We start from the raw sequence: 19060 nt of genomic DNA on the forward strand, positions 1-19060 counted from the left end.
GGGTTCTCCTATGGGGAAAGCCAAAGAACCATTTTAGATTCTAGATCGCACCTTTTTTTCTGAGTGTACTTGTTACTAAGAAGTCTAACCTTTACATACAGTAAAAGTTGTCAAAAATATCAATAGTAAAGTAAAGACATCCCAAAAAACTACTTTAGTAGTATTTTAAAGTAATTTTACTTAAGTACTTTACACCACTGAGTACTTGTGGCACCAATAAAGCTTTATATTGTGAAGATAAACACATTTGGCTTCATGTTTCCCAGACAGATTAAGCCTAGTCCTTGACCAAGAATTTTAGCCCAGGATTAGGCTTAATGTGTGTCCTGGAAACCGGCCCAGTCTTTTAATTATAGTTTTTACAGTGTGTTTATGTTTTCTAATTTTCAGCCTGCCTGCGAAACACATTTCCCTATGGAATAATGAAGACTACCTTGAACCTAGAAATGTTCTGTTCATAAATATTTATCTTATTAATTTAGTAAAATAGAATACCATTATTCCATAGGGAAATGTGCTTTGATCTGTAGAGAATAGAATAGTGCTCCGTAGACAAGTGCGTCTTCACTCTAATATCATTCACAATATGAGACAAGAAAACATGGAGCTTTCCGATAGGTGCTTTATGACAAGTGACGACCTCCAGGCGTGGCAAAAAATAAAAATAAAGTTCTCGAAGGTTCTGCATGGGGGAAAAAATGAAATTTCGAAGGTTATAAATCCATTGAGCAAGGAGCATACAGCCATTAATACAACCGTCTATGTTCATGTGTCCTTTGCGGCTCATTTCGATTTGAGTGCATTGTTGAAACATGTCGATACGGACAGGACTGAAAGGAAGGCAGTGCTGCTCCCGGTTCAGCTTTCTCTTCAAATTCTTCACCTTAACATTAGAATGAATACACAATACTGACGACGGATCAGCTCCTGGATAGACTATTATCATATGGCTGCAAATATTGATGCGGTTTATTCTAATAGCTTTGCCAGTAAATCATATATTTGGAACATTATTGTGTATGTTGTTACAGTACACAATTATATTGAGGTAAAAATTACTGTAGCCTACAATAGCAAAATAAAACTTGATTGTCTGACTTCAGAATTTCAGGAATCACTGATTAATTTGTAATGTGAATAAAAACTCTTAAAAGTGGACAGTTTCACTTTTCCACACCTGCATAAAACAGATATTTCTGTCCTGTCTGCACCTGAACAAAACAAAAGCTCCCTGCAGCTAGTCTAGGTGTGTGGTCAAGGACATGGGTTTTACTCGAGATAAGGATATCTGGAGCTGACAATTGATTTATGCATGGTTTGGTGATAAAACCTACAGCATGCATTCCATTAAATTAGTTGGTGTTTGTGTAATGTAAGGTACCATGGAGAGATGGCTCAGGTATGGATAATGATGAGAGGAACCTTGTCTTGGGGGCCAAACTCTGATTTCCATACAATAAGAACAGTCTTCACAGCACATGCTATCTGGCTGGGGGATACTACTTTCTCATATATCAAGTCTCACCTTTTGACTCATTCCACACATCTGCTGTTTGTCATGTAGACTGATAGGGTGTATCTTTGCTATAAAATATCTTTGTATTCTTTGTAGGTCAGAGCTCTCGGCCAGCCTCATTATTGCAGAGCACTCACTCCATTCACGTGTGTGGGTGGTGTAACCTGCTGCCTTTTTAATAAGTTTTGAATAAAGTAATATTCTGATTGGTGATTGACCTTGCCTCTCCTCATTATTGATTAGAATTTCCACGACAAATGATAATGCCTATACAGTGGAAGTTGAGAATCCCTTTATTATAGACAAGTTCTAGAATTGCGTTGGAGGAACTCAAGAGTACAGTATAGGTAATTACATGTATGTGACAGTTCATTATTCCATGTTGTAAGCAGTATTCCTATGAGTTCGTACTCAGGACAAATGTGGCTAGTGGCTACAACCTCCAGGAGTCAACCCTCACCACCCACCTATAATCCACCCCCAATAGCGACGATATCAGTTCAGTTAGTGGGTAGATACTGAAACGTCTTGCCTGAGTACCAGGTCATCTTTCTACCTGTAAAAGGTCCTGAGATAAGTCAGGGTGGGAGGAAGAAAGGGACAAACATATAAAGATTGTGTCATGTGGTATAAAAAGAAAAGGGCTTTTTTGTTACATTTGGGTGTAGTGGGAGAAAATAGCTGACTATGGAGAGTGTCTTGTCACTCTTGAGGAGCTGGGCCACCATTGCAAGGTTAGGGTCAAAAGGAAGACACTACAAAGTGTTCACTCTGGGTAAATCTCAATAGTCTAAATTGACTTCCTCTCCTTGTTTCTTCTCCTCCATCTCTGCTTATTCGAAAATCACAGGATAGGTGAAAACAAATCTTTGTTCACAAGTATTTTCTTTCACCTGTCTGCTTCTTTCTCATATCCCAGTTCGAGGAGAGGAAGCCACTTAAGACTATTGAGATCCACCCTTCATTTGTGTATTTAGTAGCTGCGGCCAAACAGGGTGTAATACTGGGCGGCCTCCTTGCCGCTGACACACATCTGACCCGGCTGCAGGGGCTTGAGGGGCTTGAAGGGGATACACAGGCTCTTGGCACCCATGGAGGGGGCACCGGGCTCCAGATCCTGGTCCCTGGAGAGGCAGAGAGAGAGAGCGAGGTGGAGGTGACCGATTTTATGAACTTCATTATACATTTGGTAACACTTCACTTAGAGCAGATAATGCATTTTGATGTGATTATAAGCACTGCACGACTAATCATAAGAATGTACACTGAGTGAACGAAACATCAAGAACAAGGTGAATCCAGGTGGATTTTTAAGCCTTCAGACATTGATTGTGTATATGTGCCATTTAGAGGGTGAATGGGCAAGACAAAATATTTAAGTGCCTTTGAACGGGGTATGGTAGTAGGTGCAAGGCGAACCGGTTTGTGTCAAGAACTACAACGCTGCTGTTTTTTTTACATTCAACAGTTTCCTGTGTGTATCAAGAATTGCCCACCACCCAAAGGACATCCAGCCAACTTGACAACCGTGGGAAGCATTGGAGTCAACATGGGCCAGCATCGCTGGGAGGGGGGGGGGTTGGTATACTCATTGTATGTTAGCATGCATCCCTGTCATTGAGTGATACTTGAGTGAGACTTACTTGGCAGTGGTCTTCTTGATCCAGTCCTCACACTCGATGCCTCCACAGAAAGGGATCTGGACAATCTGTGGTTATCAAATATATTTGTCAGTCTGTTTATATTACTTAAGCCAGCCAGATATGGAAACAATTCATCTGATGAAGATTGGGAATCTAACAGAAACAAATTCCAATGTAACGCACCCTGCCCTGGTCCAGGTCTTTTTGGAACTGTTCCATAGAGTCTGCTACCACCATGTGTTTGTTCAGGTCGTCCGATGCCCTGTGACAAAGAGGAGGCATATTAGTCACACTATTTGACCGGTCACACGTGTGTGTGTGTGCACGTTAGCACCTGTGCAGTCGCTCAGAGAGAGAGCGCGAATGAGAGGGATTGTGTGTGTTACCTAGAGGTTGGCCTTGATTTCCTACAGTAGGTGTGTGTGTGTGTGTGTGTGTGTGTGGATCAGCATACGCATACCTCTTGAAGAGGTTGGTCTGGATGTCCTCCAGTAGCTGTGTAAGCCTCTTCTCGGTGTCAGCCTCGGGCAGGGTGATCTTCTCCCCCGTGTCTCTCCTCACGGCCACACACTGACCCTGCTTCAGGTCCTTAGGACCAACCTCAAGGCGAATGGGTACACCCTGAGAGAGAGGGATGGAGGGAGGGAAGGAGGGGTGAGGTGGAGAGCGAGAAAGATGGAGAGCAAGAGAGAAAGAGAAGGAGAGAGAGATGGAATTAGAATGAGGGAGAGGATAGAGATGCAGACGTTTCCTTTCGATTAAACACTTATTATTGGACTGACGAGAAGTTTATCTCTGAAATCAACTAATTGTCAGTACTACAAATTTATCCCCAGCATCCATGGAAAAGTTACATGAGACCCATGAACTATAGTTCACTGTGGCAGCCATTTTGGACAGTGCGGTCCATTGTAGAGGAAGCACTGAATGAGACAGGGCTGCAAACGTTCTAATGGCCCTAGAAAGGGTTCTGGGGAGTAATACAATAACAATAATATTATACGCCATTTAAGATATACTTTTATCCAAAGAGGCATACAGTACAGTGAGTGCAAAATGTTTAGTGTATGACTCCAGTGAGAATCGAACCCACGACCCTGGCGTTGTAGAGCCAGTTCTTACAAACTGAGCCACACAAGACCAGGAGTGGTGGTTTTACCTTGAGTTCCCAGTGGTTGAACTTCCAGCCGGGGGAGTAATTGTCTCGGAGGTCGGCCTTAACCCGGATCTCTCCCCTCTGCAGCCGGGCCAGGTACTTGGAGCACTGGGCCAGGATAGCCTCCTTCTCAGCCTCAGGCAGGGAGGCCGTGATACCACACGGGATGATGATCACCTGGGAGAGAAGAGCAGGAGAACATGCGGAGTTATACAATTTGACTAGGGCCAATAAAGGTGAAATTCTTTACCTTTTGCCAGGCAGTCATTTGTAATTCAGACTTTGTTATTAACAGACTTTCCTGGTAAAATAAAGGTAAAATCAAAATGTAAATCAAAACATACCTGGAGACAGGCGACTCTCGGGGGCAGCACCAGGCCCATGTTGTCCCCGTGTACCATGGTGAGCACGCCGATGGTGCGGGTGGTGATGCCCCATGAGTTCTGGTAGGCCAGCTGCTTCTCGCCCGGTTTCCTGGGGTCCTCGAACTCGATGTTAAACATCCGGGAGAAGTTTTGGCCCAGGTGGTGGGATGTCGCACCCTGAGAGAAAGAGAACCATTTAGCTTGTTTCTTACATTTATTTTATGATGAATATTTTCACAATTTGATGAATTGATGATAGAAAGGTGGTAGCACCCTGAGAGGAAGAGGAAACATTTACTTAAGCATCATTAAAAGTGTGCCTAAGAGGTTGATTTGCTGATAGTGTTCCATTGTGATTTAGAAAACTGCATTAGTAGCTTCTGACTTTGGTTTGGTTTCCCCTAGTCTGCTATTAGGCCTCTTCCCCTTGGGTTCGAATTAACCATTTTAGGGGAAACCAAACCAAAGTCAGACCTTCCTATATATTGCTTACAAAGGGATAGGAAAAGGGATAGGACAAATCAGAAATCAACCATTCGGCCCTAATTGTCCGTAGTACAAATTTATCCCCAGCATCCATGAAAAAAGGGATGTGAGGCCCATGAACTACAGGTTCACTGTGGCAGCCATTTTGGCCAGTGCAGTCCATTATAGAGGAAGCACTGAATTTGACAAGGCTGCAGACTCAAATAATTGAGAGATGCGCTTCATTCAGGTAGGTAGCTTAGTGGTTAAGAGCGTTGTGCCAGTAACCGAAAGGTCGCTGGTTCTAATCCCCGAGTCGACTAGGTGAAAAATCTGTCGATGTGCCCTTGAGCAAGGCACTTAACCCTAATTGCTCATGTAAGTCGCTCTGGATAAGAGTGTCTGGTAAATGACAAAAAAAAATGAAAAAAAAAATGTCAATGAACGTGATGGATATAAGCACTTATGATGAAGGCTCCAGCTATTTTATGAGACCTTCCTACATATTGCTTACACCTACTCCCATTAAAGAATTACTGTCTCAATCCGTAATTCTTGGGAACAAAATCCAAATGTGGCGGCATCCTATAAGTGTACCTGGATGGCTCTGCCACTAGCAGAGATGAAGGCCTCCACAGTGGTAGTGTAGTCTCCTCCTGCAAACTTCTCCTTCTCTGTCTTTCTGCCCTTTACCACAGGGATGGCCATCAGCTCCTCGTATACCCGTGCATACAATTCTAGGATCTGTAACACCTGGACACATGCAAACGGAGAAAAATAGTCAGTATTTATTAAAATACTAGGGGGGATGTTTAAAAGGTATGTTTAGGGAGAATAATGTTCTGAAACTGGGAGGTACTAACTACCTATTGTATCGTATTAGGCCTAATTGTATGTAGTTCAAATGTATCCCCAGAATCCATGGAAAAGAGATGCAGGGTCCATGAACTACAGGTTCACTGTGGCAGCCATTTTGGCCAGTCCAGTCCAGTGTAGAGGAAACACTGAATTTAAGACTGTAAACGTTCAAATACTTGAGCTGTGCCTAATTCAACTTACACAGAAAAAACCAAAACGTTAAAGCCAGACTCATTAAGTCCCAAATAAAATGTCAATTTTTTTTCCTGGTTTTATACATCTTTAAATGTATATATAGACTAAAGATGAATTTGCCATTTGGGTCACTTCAATGTGATTAAAATGACAGTTTTATGAATTATAAGTGCAGCAACATTGTTTACAAATTGCAGGTCAGATTTATCCAGGTAATTATGACGCATAGGCCTATTGATCATTTCTCTTACGCACGTTCTCTCTTTTCCTCTGATCCATCCACGACTACAGCAACATTCAACATATCAACAATACACATATCTAGCTATATCCCTATAATTACAAAAGAGACTCATTATCAATTCGAGTTGAGTGATACAGAATAAAAGTGTAATTTAGCTGACAAATGCATGTCGTAACGGTTCATAATATTGGCTCCTGGCTGTCTGTTGTAACAAAGTTGCTAGCTTGAGCTTCTAAATGAAAACTGGAATTGTGGGCGATTTTTATTCAGCAAGGGAATGACAATATTTTCTTGCTAGTTGAGCCATATTTTAGACTCCTCAGCACGAAAGCCAGCGCTGTCTACTCCTGGTAGGTGAAGCAAACTAGCACGCTACTTTAGCTAGCTAGCAAACAGATAATGTTAGATCCACACATGCATTGCTTGCAAATAGGTGGGTGATTAGCCTACAGCCAAATAAACATTCATGCACTTGCTGGAGTTGCTAGCTGGCTAATTGTTTTCCTATTGGATGTTTAGTTTACTATTGCAACCTTTTGACGGCAAATTAATTTTGTAATTCAACCCTATAGTTGCGGATGGTCTTCATTTCAAGTCAAGTGTTTGCACCGCAAGAGATCAAGCAGATAAAGGAACTACTGTTGCACTGGAGTAGGCAGCCATTTTGTTGAACTTTTCTATGTAAATTGTAATTACTGTATTATAAAGATGTATAAGCAGTAAAATGTAGAGTAGCCTACATGCTTGTAGGCTACAAGCAAACAAGAACACCAGCTGTCTGATACTGACTGATTAAAGGGTGGCTGGCCCAGCGGCCGCTTGAAAACTCTCAAATAGAGCACATTATGACATCTTGCATGGGTATGTTTTGTCGCTCCGGCAGTGATATTTCATAAATACAAATGACGTAAATTAGACTTACCGAGTCTGACTTTAAGCATTGTTTGAATGCACTCCCCAGACCTGACAAGTCCAAACTCAACATTCAAGAGAGAAATGTAAGAACTAGTCTGATGGAGAGTTAAAAATAAATTGGCCTTTTTACCTCTTCCGTGGCCTCCTCTTTGGTGGCGAAAGCCGTGTGCCCCTCCTGCCACAGGAACTCTCTGGTCCTTAGGAAGGGCTGGGGGTGCTTGAACTCCCACCTCTGAGGGAGAGAGGGAGAAAGCGAGAAACAATGAGAAAACGAGAGAAACAGTAAAAAAATGTAAAAATCGGAATACGTTCTGTTAAGTTATCCTTAAGGGTTCTGCCAAAAGACAGTGGAAACACTGGACATGGTTAGGCATCTTCCATTTTAAGTACGTTTGGGCTCTTCCATTTTGATTTTTTTACTTCTGGAATTGACCCCAACGATGACGGTGAATATGACAATTATCATTAGTGGAGTGGACACTGACCACAACGTTGCACCACTGGTTGAGTTTGATGGGTAGGTCTCTGTGGGACTGGACCCATTTGGCGTAGGCAGGGTACATCACTGTAAAAAAAAAAAAAAAAAGAGAGGAAGAATACACGGGTCAGTGGGGCGCCCCTTGTGTGCACATTCATGATTACCGTTTACCCCAGAATGGTACAGAAACAGTATGAAAATCTGGATACCGCTCAACCCTACGGGTCAGTGTGTGAATTAGTAAATGTATAAATGTATGGAAGAGAGACAGCATAGAAGTGGTGAGCGTCTTGGATGAAAATATAGCACTTATGTCATGATTTACATCCATACAATAAAGCTTTTGAGACCTAGTGAAAAGCATCTGTATATATTCAATGCATCAAGTTTAACCTTACGGTCTGACAGAAGGCGGGCAGGTGTGTGTGTGTGTGTCTCTTACCAGTTTCACTAGTGGGTCGGACAGCGATGGGCTCGGCAAGCTCAGTGTTCCCTGACCGTGTCACCCAGGCGACCTGAGGCCAGAAAACACACAAACACAGTTAACTATAAATGTGTCAAATCATTTTAAAAGGAGATCTTCTCTAGCATGTCAAAAAGACAAATGGTGGTCTCACACACACACACAAATCACTGGAGAAGCGAGGACCAGGATTTCCAATAGGGCTAGACACACACTGATACCACATATCACCACTAAATGGCATCAGGAACACACACATACACTGATACCAAAACAGGCACACACAATTCACTGGAGAAGTGAGGACCGGGTAGATACGCATAGATACCACATCTCACCACAAGATGTCAGGAACACCCATCACCCACCTCCCCCCAACACACAGACACACACACCTCTGGGGCAAAATCAGCTATGTGGGACTTCTCTTTCTCCAGGGCTGCCTGCGAGACGAACATGGGGAAGTAGCAGTTCTCCACACCCAGCTTCTTGATCTCACGGTCAAAGAACTCCTTGATGGACTCCCAGATGGAGTAGGACCAGGGCCGAAGCACATAGCAGCCGCTCACGTCATAGTACTCAATCATCTCTGCCTTGGTGATCACCTGGAGGGAAGGCGGAGGGCAGAGTTGAGGGTAAGGGGGGCAGGGGGGGGGGGGGGGGGGCATGTGAGGACGTGAAGGGAAACATTGACTGGTAAACAAACAAAAAACAGGGGCATTAACCACTTTCATATACAGTGCCTTCAGAAAGTATTCACACCACTTGACTTTTTCCCAAATGTTCTTGTGTTACAGTCAATTTTAAATTGGTAAAATGTAGATTTTCTGTCACACCATAACATCAAAGTGGAATTATGTTTTTAGAAATTTTTACAAATTAAGAAAAAATGAAAAGCTGAAATGTCAATAAGTATTCAACCCCTTTGCTATGCCAAGGCTAAATAAGTTCACACATACAATTAACCCTTAGTCGAGCAGTGAATTTCAAACACAGATTCAAGACCGTGCATGTCAGAGCAAAAACCAAGCCATGAGGTCGAAGGAATTGTCCATAGACCTTCGAGACAGGATTGTGTCGAGGCACAGATCTGTGGAAGGGTACCAAAAATGTCTGCAACATTGCAGCTCCCCAAGAACACAGTGGCCTTGGAACCACCAAGACTGTTCCTAGAGCTGGCCGCCTGGCCAAACTGAGCAATCGGGGGAGAAGGGCCTTGGTCAGGAAGGTGACCAAGAACCCAATGGTCCCTCTGACAGAGCTCCAGAGTTCCTCGGTGGAGATGGGAGAACCTTCCAGAATGACAACCATCTCTGCAGCACTCCACCAATCAGGCCTTTTGGTAAAGTGGCCAAAAGGAAGCCATTCCTCAGTAAAAGGCACATGACAGCCCACTTGGAGTTTGCCAAAAGGTACCTAAAGGACTCTCAGACCATGGGAAACAAGATTCTCAATCCAAAGATTGAACTCTTTGGATTGAATGCCAAGCGTCAAGTCTGGAGGAAACCTGGCACCATCCCTACGGTGAAGCATGTTGGTGGCAGCGTCATGCTGTGGGGATGTCTTTTAGCGGCAGGGACTGGGAGACTAGTCAGGACCGAGGGAAAGATTAACAGAGCAAAGTACAGAGAGATCCTTGATGAAAACCTGCTCCAGAGCGCTAAGGACCTCATACTGGGGCGAAGGTTCACCTTCCAACAGGACAACGACCTTAAGCACACAGCCAAGACAAAGCAGGAGTGGCTTCAGGACAAGTCTCAGAATGTCCTTGAGTGGCCTAGCCAGAGCCCAGACTTGAACCTGATCTAACATCTCTGGAGAGACCTGAAAATAGCTGTGCAGCGACGCTCCCCATTCAACCTGACAGAGCTTCAGAGAATCTGCAAAGGAGAATGGGAGAAACTCCCCAGATACAGGTGTGCCAAGCTTGTAGCGTCATACCCAAGAAGACTCAATGCTGTAATTGCTGCCAAAGGTGCTTCAACAAAGTACTGAGTAAAGGGTCTGAATACTTACACTACCAGTCAAAAGTTCGGACACACCTACTCATTCCAAGGGTTTTTCTTTATTTTTACATTGTTGAATAATAGTGAAGACATCAAAACTATTAAATAAAACATATGGAATCATGTAGTAACCAAAAAAGTGTTAAACAAATCAAAATATATATTATATTGGAGATTCTTCAAATAGCCACCCTTTGCCTTGATGACAGCTTTGCACACTCTTGGCATTCTCTTAACCAGCTTCATGAGGTAGTCACCTGGAATATATTTCAATTAACAGGTGTTCCTTCATAATGTGTTTGAGCCAATCAGTTTTGTTGTGACAAGGTAGGAGGGGTATACAGAAGATAGCCCTATTTGGTAAAAGACCAAATCCATATTATGGCAAGAACAGCTCAAATAAGCAAAGAGAAACAACAGTCCATCATCACTTTAAGACATGAAGGTCAATACAGAAAATGTCAAGAACTTTTAAAGTTTCTTCAACTGCAGTCGCAAAAACCATCAAGTGCTATGATGAAACTGGCTCTCATGAGGACCGCCACAGGAATGGAAGACCCAGAGTTACCTCTGCTGCAGAGGATACCAGCCTCAGAAATTGCAGCCTAAATAAATACTTCAGAGTTCAAGTAACAGACACATCTCAACAGTTCAGAGGAGACTGGCCTTCATGGTCCAATTGCTGCAAATAAACCACTACTGAAGGACGCCAATAAGGAGAAGAGACTTGCTTGGGCCAAGAAACACGAGCAATGGACATTAGACCGGTGGAAATGTGTCCTTTGGTCTGGAGTCCAAATTGGAACATTTTAGTTCCAACCGCCGTGGCTTTGTGTGACGCGGTGTGGGTGAACGGATGATCTCCACATGTGTATTTCCCACCATAAAGCATGGAGGAGGTGGTGTTATGGTGTGGGGGTCCTTTGCTGGTGACACTGTCTGTGATTTATTTAGAATTCAAGGCACACTTAACCAGCATGGCTACCACAGCATTCTGCAGCGATACGCCATACCATCTCGTTTGGGCTTAGTGGGACTATCATTTGTTTTTTAACAGGACAATGACCCAACACAGCTCCAGGCTGTTTAAGGGCTATTTTACCAAGAAGGAGAGTGATGGAGTGCTACATCAGATGACCTGGCCTCCACAAATCACCCGACCTCAACCCAATTGAGATGGTTTGGGATGAGTCGGAGCGCAGAGTTAAGGAAAAGCAGCCAACAAGTGCTCAGCATATGTGGGAACTCCTTCAAGACTGTTGGAAAAGCATTCCAGGTGAAGCTGGTTGAGAGAATGCCAAGAGTGTGCAAAGCTGTCATCAAGGCAAAGGGTGGATATTTGAAGAATCTCAAATATAAAATATATTTCAATTTGTTTAACACTTGTTTGGTTACATGATTCCATATGTGTTATTTCATAGTTTTGATGTCTTCACTTTTATTCTACAATGTAGAAAATAGTAAAAATAAAGACAAATCCTGGAATGAGTAGGTGTGTCCAAACTTTTGACTGGTACTGTATGTAAATGTCATATTTAAGTTTTTTACTTTTAATAAATGTACAAACATTTCTAAAAACCAATTTTTGCTTCGTCATTATGGGGTATTGTGTGTAGATTGATGAGGGTAAAAAAACAATTTGATCCATTTTAGAATAAGGCTGTAGCATAACAAAATGTGGAAAAATTCAAGTGGTCTGAATTCTTTCCGAATGCACTGTATTGGTAGATGGGTAAAAAAAAGAACATAAAAAAAGACATTGAATATACCTTTGAGCATGGTGAAGTTATTCATTACACTTTGGATGGTGTATCAATACACCCAGTCACTATAAAGATATAGACGTCCTTCCTAACTCAGTTGCCGGAGAGGAAGGAAACCGCTCAGGGATTTCACCATGAGGCCAATGGAGACTTCAAAACAGTTACAGAGTTTAATGGCTGTGATAGGAGAAAACTAAGGATGGATCAACATTGTAGTTACTCCACAATACTAACCTAAATGACAGAGTGAAAAGAAGGAAGCCTGTACAGAATAAACATATTCCAAAACATGAATCCTTTTTGTAACAAGGCACTAAAGTAATACCGCAAAAAATGTGGCAAAGCAATTAACTTTTTGTCCTCAATACAAAGTGTTATGTTTGGGGAAATCCAATAAAACACATTATTGAGTACTACTCTCCATATTTTCAAGCACAGTGGTGGCTTCATCATGTTAAGGGTATGCTTGTAATCGTTAACTGGGGAGTTTATCAGGATAAAAAAGAAATGGAATGGCGCTAAACACAGGAAAGATCCTAGAGAAAACCTGGTTCAGTCTGCTGGGAGATGAATTCACCTTTCAGCAGGACAACAACCTAAAACACAAGGCCAAATCTAAAGTGGAGTGGCTTACCAAGAAGACAGTGAATGTTCCTGAGTGGCCGAGTTATAGTTTTGTCTGAAAATCTATGGCAAGACCTGAATTTTTTTTTTAACAATAAATGGGCAAATGTTGCACAATCCAGGTGTGGAAAGCTCTTAAGAGACTTACCCAGAAAGACACACAGGTGTAATCACTGCCAATGGTGAGTCTAACATGAAATGACTCAGGGGGTTGAATACTTATCTAATGAAGATATTAGTGTTTTATTTTTCACATAAATATGAATTTTTACAAATGTTAGAATTTTTCTTCCACTTTGACAGAGTATTCTGTGTAGATCATTGACAGAAAATGACAATTAAATCCATTTTAATAACACTTTGTAACAACAAAATGTGGAAAAGGCTAAGGGGTGTGAATACTTTCTGAAGGCACTGTATGTACAGTATACATATACACACTCACCTGAGAGTACCAATCAGCTAGGTTCTCCTCCTTCTTAGCCTCCAGCCCCAGTCTGAATTAGGAAAATACATACATCATTAGGGTGACATGTTGCATGAGCAAATGGCAGTGAGAAATTTGCTAAATGAAATCGATGGGAGGCATATTATCCAATGCAAATTCCAAACACGGCAACCTTGCATGCATTGTTCAGCTTACTTAACTTAATTAAATAATCAGCTCCTTATAACGTATTAAAGAAAACGTTCCAATTAAATCACAGTGCAGACTGTAGTGAGTTTACGCTATTATTTCTGATCTGTGCTTTTTTGCATTTGGCTTACGTTGTGTGATCAGTAGCAGACTGTGCCTATTGGGCCTCGGCCTTCAGAAGCATGGCTCCCAAGAAAATCATCATGCCAAATAGCCTATGTAATTCATGACAAAAACCACAGCACAAATACACAGCCAAAATTCTCTCTGGCACAGCTCCATATTGGCCAGCTCGAGTCTAGTCGAAAAATTTCACACGTTCACACACACAGCCCAACAATCTCATCTGGCCACAGCCAGCCATCTCAAACCACCATTACATGCATGAGATCAGTCTTTAAAAATGCAATACACACCCAGCTCATTTGGATTAAGTCAAACACGCAATTACAGCACTTAATTAGTATTAGATAAAACAAACTATCGATACACTTTGTAATACGTTTTTAACTTTTCATAATTGTGCTGACAAGGTTGAAATCCACAAACTGTTAGCTAGCTAGCTAACTTAACTCACACAATTTCAAAGAGATAACACAGCAATAAAGCTGAAAAAAAAAAAAATACAGAACACTAGGGATGAGTTCAACGGAAGTTTTTCCAGAATCGATTAGTTTATGTTTGCTAGGGGGGATTAATCAACGTTAGTTTTAAACTAATACATTTGAGTTTTCTTCGCAAAATATAGTCCGATGTGTGCATGAATACTAGATATACGTTTACTTGTCTATTGCGGGGGGAAAGGCCACGCATATTTTGAATTAGAGTCATCTCTCTGTCCAGTGTCCAGCAATAGAAAATCACTTAAATTGGTTGTTTTCGATTACCAAATGTTCAATTACCCTCGATCGACTAATCGATTAATCGAACTCATCTATATGGAACAGAGAGAACACTCACCACAAATGTATCCTCCGGTCCAGCTAAATGGTCAATCATAAGATGTTCCGTTCTTCGCTTTTAAATCCAAGAGAAGCGTTCTACAATAGTCCACCTTTATTTCAGCTAGCTAAACAGAAAACTGCTAAAATTCAGCAACAACTCCTGGCTGATTTAATACAGTGGTGACGTTTGTCAAAGCTTGCTAGCTAGAGGGCACGGAAGCTGTGGAAATTAAAAAAATTAAAATAATACAAATCGGCTTGGCTAATCATGCTGTCAATCCAAAATTCTGCCTTAGTACAATTGAATGACAGAAGCCTTCAATCTAGTTTCTGAAGGCCCTGCTGGGTGGATTGTGGGAAGATTTCTCCCAAGATCCTGATTGAATAGCTATTACACTTTTCATTTTTCCCTTCCCCATCAGAGACATCACCACACGGAACACAATTAATTTTCACAAGTTTTCATTTTAATATTATTAGGCCTCCTCTGAATGCTTTGAAGGCCCTGACAGTATGCCACTGTGTGCGATAACACTCTAGGAGCAATGTGTTGAGCTTATTGCGCAGCAGGTCAAACCACTCAGATAAGAATATCATAATATGTCTGCTGCCATACATTTTCGTATTGGTGACCTCAGCAGGAATCGAACCCACTACACTAACGTTGCAAAAGCCAAACTCTACCAACTGAGCCATACAGGACCACATCCATTCAGCAGTACCCCCCCCCCCCTATGTTCAAAAACACTATCTCTCCATCTCCCTTCATTTCTGCCATCCATCCCGCTATCTTCAAATCTCCACTCCATTAAAGTACCAATGATTTCTATTCATCCATCCCTGTGCCCTCCCCTCCATCCACCCCTCTCACCGTGTCTGTTTCTTGGGACCACCCTCTCCTCCTCCCCCTGTGCCTCCCAACGAGGCCTCCTTGCTCTTTTCTCCCTTTGGCTGCTTCTTCCCTCCTCCTCCCTGTTTCTCAGATTTGTTCTCTCGGTCCTTGCGGTTCTTGTCCTCTCTGCTCGAGGCTCCGGCGGCAGCCACAGGTTTGTAGTCCTCTCCGGTGAGGGCCTTGTACTGAGTCTTCAGGGCCAGCAGCTGCTTCACGGCACAGTCCACCTGGTCCTGGTGGCATTTTATATTGTGTTATTTAGTCTGCCTGTGGCATTTCATCACTCTACTAGCATTTAGGGCTATCCCTAAATCACAATATTAAGATTTAAATCTGATTCATAATTTTTTGCAAATATTTATATAATAAATATGTTTGCACAAGTAGCTAAAGTTGCCAATGTTAACTAGCTAGCTACACTAGGTACCTGCACCAAAACTCCAGTATTCCTCATCTGAATAGCTTGTTCTCGCCAACATTTTTGGTCATAGTTTACAAAGTGAAATGAAATCCCACTTACCTTAGGAGCATTCTCTGATTTCAGCTTCCTCACTAGCTCCCCCTTTTGGACAACCTGAGTGAAGAGTGCCTGTTGGGAGGAGCCAGACTGGGCCTGGGGGGCGGGGCTAGCCTGGACAGGGGCAGGGCTGACGGCTGGGGCCACGCCTGGTTTGTAGTCCTGGCCAGTCGCCTGCTTGTACTCGGCTTTGAATGACAGCAGCTGATTGACAGCGGCGTCCACCTGGTCCTGAGAGGGAGGGGACAAAGACAAAAGGGTTGATGTCACTTTCTTTTCAACTACCGAAAATGAATGAATAAAGCTGTTCATATTATAAAATAAAGAATATTGCAGATAGAAATGTTGTAATAGAGCAGGCATGATGTCCATTCAATCTTTTATGACGCATTTCATCCAACTTGTGCCTAATGAATGCCAACCTATCATCCCTTCCTGTTGGTCTCACCTTGGGGGCCTTCTCGGTCTTCAGCTTCCTCACCAGGTCACCCTGCTGAGTCACACGTTCATAGATGCCTGAGCCAGAAGTGGCTGTGGGGGCTGGGTTGCTCTGGACTGGGGCTAGGGCAGGAGCAGGGGCTGGGGCAGCTCCTGGCTTGTAGTCGTGACCTGTCGCCTGTTTGTATTCTGCCTTCAAGGCCAAGAGCTCCTTCACGGCAGCATCAACCTGGTCCTTTTGTGGAGTGATTGATCAAATACAGAGGTTAGGCAGGAGATTTTATTTATTTAAATCAGGGATGAAAGAACTATGGGGAAAATGTATATAGCAAATACAGAGATAATACATAAATAATAGTGTCATACATGCTGATGACAAGTCTTACAATCCATTATAACCTCATAATAATGTCCAATACCTGCAGGGTTAAAGTAAAGCGTTACTGAACACTTCTCTTCCTTACCTTGGGTGCTTTCTTAGATTTAAGGTTCCTAACAGATTCTCCCTGTTTGGTCACACGTTCGTATAGGCCTGAGGGTGAGGAGGAGGAGGGGGATGAGGGGGATGAGGCAGTGTGGGCATTCTTGGCTGGAGCAGTGTCAGGAGGGATAATCCCTGGCTTGTACTCCTGTCCTGTGATCTGTTTGAACTCAGCTTTGAAAGCCAGCAGCTGCTTGACTGCAGCATCAACCTGGTCCTGGAGAGAAAACGAGAGAGAGTTTAAAAAATGAATTTATCATATATTTTTGGCAGGAAAACCTCAAAACAAAGAAATACATTCAAATGTTCTACTTGGAGGAACTACAAATTGTGGAGGCTATTTCACCTCAGGATTCTAAATCTAATGTAATCAATTAAAAACAAGCCAACAGTAAACATGTCGTCCCCCACGAATGATGCAGCCCCCCAGGCCAATTATTTAAACTTAAATTGCGTGGATTAATGAGAAGAAAAAAATAAGAAGTTTTCTCTCTCGTTGGAAATCAAAACTTGATAGCTCACAATAGGGTTGGGCGATGTCAACCTTTGTCCTATCGTGACTAAGTACCCATAAAACATTGTGATACATCGTTAAAAATACCACTAAAAAGGACCGCTAGCCACAGGAGGGACGAGAGGAATCATGTCAAAATATATTTTGGGGCCAAATATTTTTATTAGCTTATTCCTCTCTGTTGGAGATGTGGCAGAAAATAGGTGTGTGTTTTTTTCTCCAAAAGGATTAACAGATACTCTCAATGATTGAATTTTTTTTGTGGCCAACTTTTTATTATGTTTTTTTTTTTCTTCCTGTGAGGGGTTCAGATCACAGACAGGCAATAATATTCAAAAAGTACATAGATAAAGAATTGAAAAACAAAAAAATACTGACAAAACACCAAACATCATGTGCATATAGGTTTCACTATCTATTTGAGAACACACCAGACAATTTGGAGAAGGAGCATCATTTGAATAGATGTTTGTACCATTTCTAATAATATCAGGACAAGTTCATACCGAAAGGTTAACTAGAATTCCAGTGGGATGCCATCCCATCCAGGGGATTTACCTCGGGTCCATGTCTTTCAATGCATCGTGTAGTTCATTGAGCGTTATAGGTGCATCAAGAGACTGCCCTTAAAAAAGGGGCTCATGCCGTCTGAGGTATATTGAACTGTATAATTTTTCATAGAAATGTTTAATTGTAAATTGTTTGTGGGTGGGTCATGCAAGAGAACACCATCGTCAGACAATGGAAACAATGTCAGCAAGACTATCATTATTGAGTAATTTACTAGCTAAGAGGAAGCTACAGTGCCTTCAGAAAGTATTCACACCCCTTGACCTTTTCCACATTTAGTTGTTTTTTTAATTTATTACATTGCGCTTTATGGTCACTGGTCGACACACAATACCCCGTAATGTCAAAGTGGCGTTATGTTATTCAAAATAATTCAAAATTAATTCAAAATTAAAAGCTGAAATGTCTTGAGTCAATAAGTATTCAGCCCCTTTGTTATGGCAAGCCTAAATAACTTCAGGAGTAAAACTTAAGTCACATAATAAGTTGCATGGACTCACTGTGTGCAATAATAGTGTTTAACATGATTTTTTAAATATACTTTTTATTTTCTTGTTGGCTCATTGGTTAACAGGCACATATACTGCAATTAGAGTAGTTCATAGAATACTAGCATTCATAATATTATGATTTTTGAACGACTCCCTCATCTCTGTATCCCACACATACAATTATCTGTAAGGTCCCTCAGTCGAGCAGTGAATTTCAACCACAAAGACCAGGGAGGATTTCCAATGCCTCACAAAGGGCACCTATTGATGGGTAAAAACAAAAAGTACACATTGAATATCCCTTTGAGCATGGTGAAGTTATTATTTACACTTTGGATAGTGTATCAATAGACCCAGTCACTTCAAAGACACAGGCTTCCTTTCAGCAGGACAATAACTTAAACACGAGGCCAAATCTACACTGGAGTTTCTTACCAAGAAGACAGTGAACGTTCGAGTGGCCGAGTTACAGGACTTAAATCTACTTAAATATCGATGGCAAGACCTGAAAATGGTTGTCTAGCAATGATCAAGAACCTATTTGACAGAGGTCGAAGAATTTTGAAAATAATAATATGTTGCACAATCCAGGTGTGTAAAGCTCTTAAGAGACTTAGCCAGAAAGACTCACAGATGTAATCGCTGCCAAAGGTGCTTCTACAAAGTATTGACTCAGAGGTGTGAATACATATGTAAATGTGACATTTCTGCATTTCATTACATTTGCATAAATGTCTAAAAACACGTTTTCACTTTGTTATTATGGGGTAGTGTGTGTGGGGAAAAATCTATGTAATCCATTCTGAATTCAGGGTGTAACAACAAAATGTGGACTAAGTCAAGAGGTATGAATACTTTCTGAAGGCACTGTAAATCAGACCTGAA

At 41.9% G+C, this 19060-nt stretch overlaps 1 protein-coding gene across 1 annotated transcript in view; it reads right to left on the bottom strand.

Moving 5' to 3' along the window:
• Positions 1-1791: 1791 nt before the first annotated feature.
• The window catches only part of LOC311102860 (bifunctional glutamate/proline--tRNA ligase-like), an 83830-nt gene continuing 66561 nt past the window's right edge, over positions 1792-19060 (bottom strand). The window contains exons 19-34 of the mRNA XM_084144308.1: positions 16584-16817; positions 16130-16354; positions 15685-15912; positions 15144-15397; positions 13137-13188; positions 8694-8903; positions 8278-8350; positions 7843-7922; positions 7488-7589; positions 5743-5898; positions 4660-4857; positions 4319-4492; positions 3620-3780; positions 3343-3421; positions 3160-3224; positions 1792-2640 (exon numbers count right to left, since the gene is read on the bottom strand). Of these exons, the coding sequence (XP_084000434.1) occupies positions 2490-2640; positions 3160-3224; positions 3343-3421; positions 3620-3780; positions 4319-4492; positions 4660-4857; positions 5743-5898; positions 7488-7589; positions 7843-7922; positions 8278-8350; positions 8694-8903; positions 13137-13188; positions 15144-15397; positions 15685-15912; positions 16130-16354; positions 16584-16817 (2442 nt within the window). The 3' untranslated portion in view covers positions 1792-2489. The remainder of the gene's footprint in view (positions 2641-3159; positions 3225-3342; positions 3422-3619; positions 3781-4318; positions 4493-4659; positions 4858-5742; positions 5899-7487; positions 7590-7842; positions 7923-8277; positions 8351-8693; positions 8904-13136; positions 13189-15143; positions 15398-15684; positions 15913-16129; positions 16355-16583; positions 16818-19060) is intronic.

The sequence above is a fragment of the Coregonus lavaretus genome (assembly GCF_964263955.1).
Source record: "Coregonus lavaretus genome assembly, chromosome: 27".
In the NCBI taxonomy this organism is placed as follows: Eukaryota; Metazoa; Chordata; class Actinopteri; order Salmoniformes; family Salmonidae; genus Coregonus; species Coregonus lavaretus.